Consider the following 4,750-nt stretch of genomic DNA (forward strand, 5'->3'; position numbering starts at 1 on the left):
GGAGAGAGGGAGATGTGCTCACTCCTCCATACTGAAGGAGGGAGTGGGAGAGAGGGGGCAGAGAGGGGGAGAGAGGGGGGGGGTTGCATTCTGCCACAGGTAGCAACACTGTTGGCAAGGGGGATGATGCACAAAATGTGAGAAATGGCCAAGAAAGCTGAGTTTGAACTCAAGTTCAGTATCAAGAGGAGATGGCAAACAAAATCTCAGTTGTACTCTTCAATTAGCATAAGGGGATTACAGGCGAGGCAGAACCAGGCACAATGTGCTATTGTGCATCAGTGTCTTGCATGCTTAACATTGTTAAAAAATAAGAAAAACATTTGAAGTGAGGAAAAGTGTGAATAGCAAAGATGAAACATCATGTTTGTCTCAGTTTTTTCAGACATTCCATATACTGACTGGTGTGGCCAGACCATACACAATCACTTAGATGTGCATTCCTCCAAATTTTCTGGAATTTCAAGCTGTAGTGATGCAGTATCCCGTGGTTCAGCTAGCAGCACCAAGAGTACAGACCTTGTACTAGGTAGGTTTGAAAGCCTTATGATTACTAGAGACTATAACTCTTAAAGTTTTTTTTTAGGTATTGTGGAAAAATATTTTATTTGTACTGCAACAAAGTAATGCTCTTTATTTAAAAAGAAGCAAACAGACAACAACAGAAACAATGACACACAAACCCTCATTATCCAGGAAGGCAGTTGCATAATCAATGACTGTGGCAGATAGCATACTTTCAAACTGTTCTGCTTTATCTTTGTGGTATTTTTGTAGGTAATGTAAATGCAGCATTACAATCAAATTGGTTGCCTTTTCTTTTTCCGCCACATTGTTGTTAGTTTAAAAAAAATAGTGAATTTATATAAAGAGAAAGACATTTATTTTTTAGGCTTCTGTTTTACATTTTGAATTATCATAATTTCTTATAAAGTAGCTGGTTGCTAACTTCACCAGTATCTGATACAAACAGAGCAGGTAATCACCCCACCCAGTTTGCAACATAATTTAGTGATAGAGACAGCACTATAATTGAATCTCAGAGATTTTTCTAAATGTCACACAGCATTTATGAAATACTAGTTTACCTTTTTTAAATATTTCCATGATAAAATTAATGAAAATAATATGATTGTTTTAATTTTAATAGGAATATTTCTATACATACATAAATATGTACCCGTGTGTGTATATAATGCTAAAACAGACTTACATGACATAGGATTAGCACAATCAAAGACTATTCTGCTTAAACTCCATACCATTTAATTTGTTTTTCTAGGAGTAAAATCAATCCCAGATGATACACCAGTGTGCAGAATACTTCTGCGGAAAGAAGTCTTACATTTAGTAATCAATTTGAGTAGTTCAGTAGGAACTAAGGGCCATGAAACTGGACTCCTGACGTAAGTTAAATACATTTTAGGTGTTTTAGCAACACTTAGTTGCGTGTTTTTTCTAAGATATCTGAGATAGTGTTTCACCTTTTTTCTGACTTCTCAAAAAATTGGCAAGCAGATATTCTTGTGGGTTACTGGGGATGATTGAACATAATGTAAAAGCTTTTAAAATGTTTGTTCTGTCTTTAATTGTCTCTTCCCCATTGTTTTTACAATCAGTAATTCAACTGCAGTGATGTTTCATTATATACCCAGTATGTCATGCATCTTTAAAAAAAGAAATGGTAATTTATTTTTTTTTTTGTGCCAAATAATATGTATCAAATAACCAGAATAACAATCTGAAAACAACTTCTTAAGAAACACAAATCTGCTTTTGGCAAGAGTACAACTACTGGAATTGATTTATAGAAAAGCTCATGTTAAAATATAGGAATATAAATCCAGGGACCACACGTTATAATAAAAAAATGTAGGTTTCTGGGCTAGTGATGTTGGAAACTGACATATGACTGCTAAAAGAAAATGCAGAAACATTCATTTTAGTTTTAAATATGCTTACAGATAATTAAGTTAGCGTTTTGTATTTTTTATTACTGCTGTACATGTGGATGCCTATTCTTTGATGTACTGTTCTCTTTCTACATTTACAAGGTGTTTCAAAAAGATGGACTAAATTTTAAAGCATTCTTGCAAATGACTGTGTGCTGGGAGAGGCATCTAGCAGTAATCATTTGAAACTCTATGCATCGCCCTTTCAAGTGGTAAGAGTTTCATTCATGGGTGGTTGGTGGTTGCAGAGATATAGTGATTTCAAATTGGGTCCATCTTTTTGAAACACCCTGTATTATTTTAAGACTAAGTGATCTCAGAGATTTTGTACAACTTTCAAATTATATATTCTATTTCATCTCCTTAATATGGATTTATTCCAGTTTGGTGCAAAATAATGCTATCTGTTCTGATTTTCTTGCTTCATCAGATCCAGAATGTTTAATGCCTATTACTGAAGAGTTCTACTTTGTTGATTATGACAGTCAAAATTTAATTGAACAATTTTTAAAAATATGATGGAAATCTGTTCAAGACTTTTAAATTTTTGTTTCTCCTGTTGATCAGAATTAAGGAGAAATATCCCCAAGCATTTGATGACATATGCCTTTACTCTGAGGTGTCCTACTTGTTAGCACGTTGTACATTTCGACTTCCATCTCGAAGGTTCATTCAGGAGCTATTTCAAGATGTACAGTTCTTAAAAGTAAGTGGAGAGTTCAGATGAACTGAATGCACCAAAATGTGCCAGCTGGGGGTGGGTTTCATATTCTGAATGCTTTCAGATATGTCTTAAAGGAAACTATTTTATTATGTCTTTCTAGTAAAATCTCTAACTACATTAATATTTCACCTATCTTTTTCTTTTAGATGCATGAAGAAGCTGAGGCTATTTTAGCATCACCAACAAAACAGCCAGTAATTGATACATCAGCTGAATTCTGACCTCTGTCTCGTGCAGTGCATTGCATATAGACTTTCTGAAATCCTCAGACAACCTCTGATTGACTGGATAAAATCTTTGGAGCATCATTTTCTAGACTGTTACAGAAGCTACTGGTACCTGAAGACTGAACTGAAAACTTTTTCTTCCTTAACCAATTGCTGCCACAGTCTTTTGAGCCCTTTGGGGATTTATTAAACGTTACCATAGTTTTAATAGTAGTAATTACCAGTATATGCAAGAGCTGAGCACTAAACACCTCCACAAGTTTTCGTTTCATTTTTTACCATAAATTTAAGAAAAAAAATGGGACAACACACAGAGACATCTTTTATGATTGTCTTCTGATTCTGTTCCAGAGAAGCAGAATGATGCCTTGCTTTTTAGCCCCTGGATACCATGAATCATAGAGGTGAGGGTGCATTCCATTGCTAGCAATAGGGAGCCATGATGTGATCATGGACACCAGGGGATTAATGTTAGCCCTTCTCTGTTGTTTTTTGTACTGTTTATAACACTACTTGGCGCTTTGTAACTTCAAACAGAAAGAAATGCCTCTGTGAATCTGAGGTTTCCTTTAAGTTATTTTACTATTACTACAGTTGTAAGTATTTTCATTAGCAGTCTCTAATTTCATTGCACTTATGTACATGTATCTTATCTGAACCAGTTAAGGATTTTCACTACTTGATTTAAAAATAACAAGCTGAAATCAATTCTTTTCCCTGAATGATATGCATGTGTTTGCAGTTTCTATACTCATGCCTATATAGTATGAATGTTGGTCTACTCTTAACTAAAAACCTTTAAAAAGCATGATTTGTATCAGATAAAATAATATTTTTTAAGTAAACTTGAAGACATTTAATCGTTGCTGCTTTTGTGAGAAGTAATAAAATGAGCATTTTCCAAGTTCCATGGAAACAGCCTTTTATAAAAACAAAGGTTTGATTTGAATTTTCAATGGTTAGTGATCAAGCATCAGATAGTACTAATAATTGTAGTGAAAAGCCTTAAGTAGCGAATTTTGAAGCAACAGTAATTATAATTTTATATTGGTATTTGAGACTTGTTGCAAAAGTTACATGATACAGTGACTGTTAATAACTAAAATAGTCATGTCTATCATATTACTAGGGAAGTTTCTAAATTAATGAGTGCAAGCTTCAAAAAAAAGGTAATAATCCCCGTCACTTTTATAATGGATCTAAAGATTCAAAAGCCTTTATATTAAAGTAATATATGCAAAAATATATATATATATATACAGTAGCATGGCTACCTTTGTTAGAATGCCTGTAACAGAAAGGATTACTGTTTGATTTTGATATACGTGAATAATTCAGCTGAACTGTGCTGAGGTAGAATGTATTTTTATCCATTCACTTCTATAATTTTTTATAATTGTCCGATTAATACTTAAGATAAGTGAAATTTGTCCCGATGGTTATAACGCTGTTCTTATTAGCTATACTACTGGAGATTTCAATAAGTATTAGGTTGGTGCAAAAGGAATTGTGGTTTTTGCATTGCTGAAATTTGCCGTTTGATATTGAAATACATTCTTAAATAAATGTGGTTATGTTCTACATCATTTTAATGTGCTTTTCTCACTTTATGTTTTTCTGCTACTGACTTATTACTTGCTGTTTATTTTACATTTATTTTAGACTATGGAAATGATGTTAGGCAAAAAGCAAATCCGAGTGATTTTCTTATTCGAGTTCAAAATGGGTCATAAAGCAGCAGGGGCAACTTGCAACATCAGCAACACATTTGGCTCAGGAACTGCTAACGAACTTACAGTGCAGTGGTGGTTCAAGAAGTTTCACAAAGGAGACAAGAGCCTTGAAGA

At 33.9% G+C, this 4,750-nt stretch overlaps 1 protein-coding gene across 1 annotated transcript in view; it reads left to right on the forward strand.

Annotated features, from left to right (window-relative positions):
* LOC135577223 (rapamycin-insensitive companion of mTOR-like) overlaps positions 1 to 2,897 on the forward strand; it is a 106,140-nt gene extending 103,243 nt beyond the window's left edge. Inside the window, 4 exon segments of the mRNA XM_065045116.1 lie at positions 377 to 529; positions 1,283 to 1,406; positions 2,520 to 2,658; positions 2,823 to 2,897. Coding sequence (XP_064901188.1) covers positions 377 to 529; positions 1,283 to 1,406; positions 2,520 to 2,658; positions 2,823 to 2,897 — 491 coding nt within the window.
* The last annotated feature ends 1,853 nt before the right edge of the window (positions 2,898 to 4,750 follow it).

Source organism: Columba livia, chromosome W, assembly GCF_036013475.1.
Source record: "Columba livia isolate bColLiv1 breed racing homer chromosome W, bColLiv1.pat.W.v2, whole genome shotgun sequence".
Taxonomy (NCBI): Eukaryota; Metazoa; Chordata; class Aves; order Columbiformes; family Columbidae; genus Columba; species Columba livia.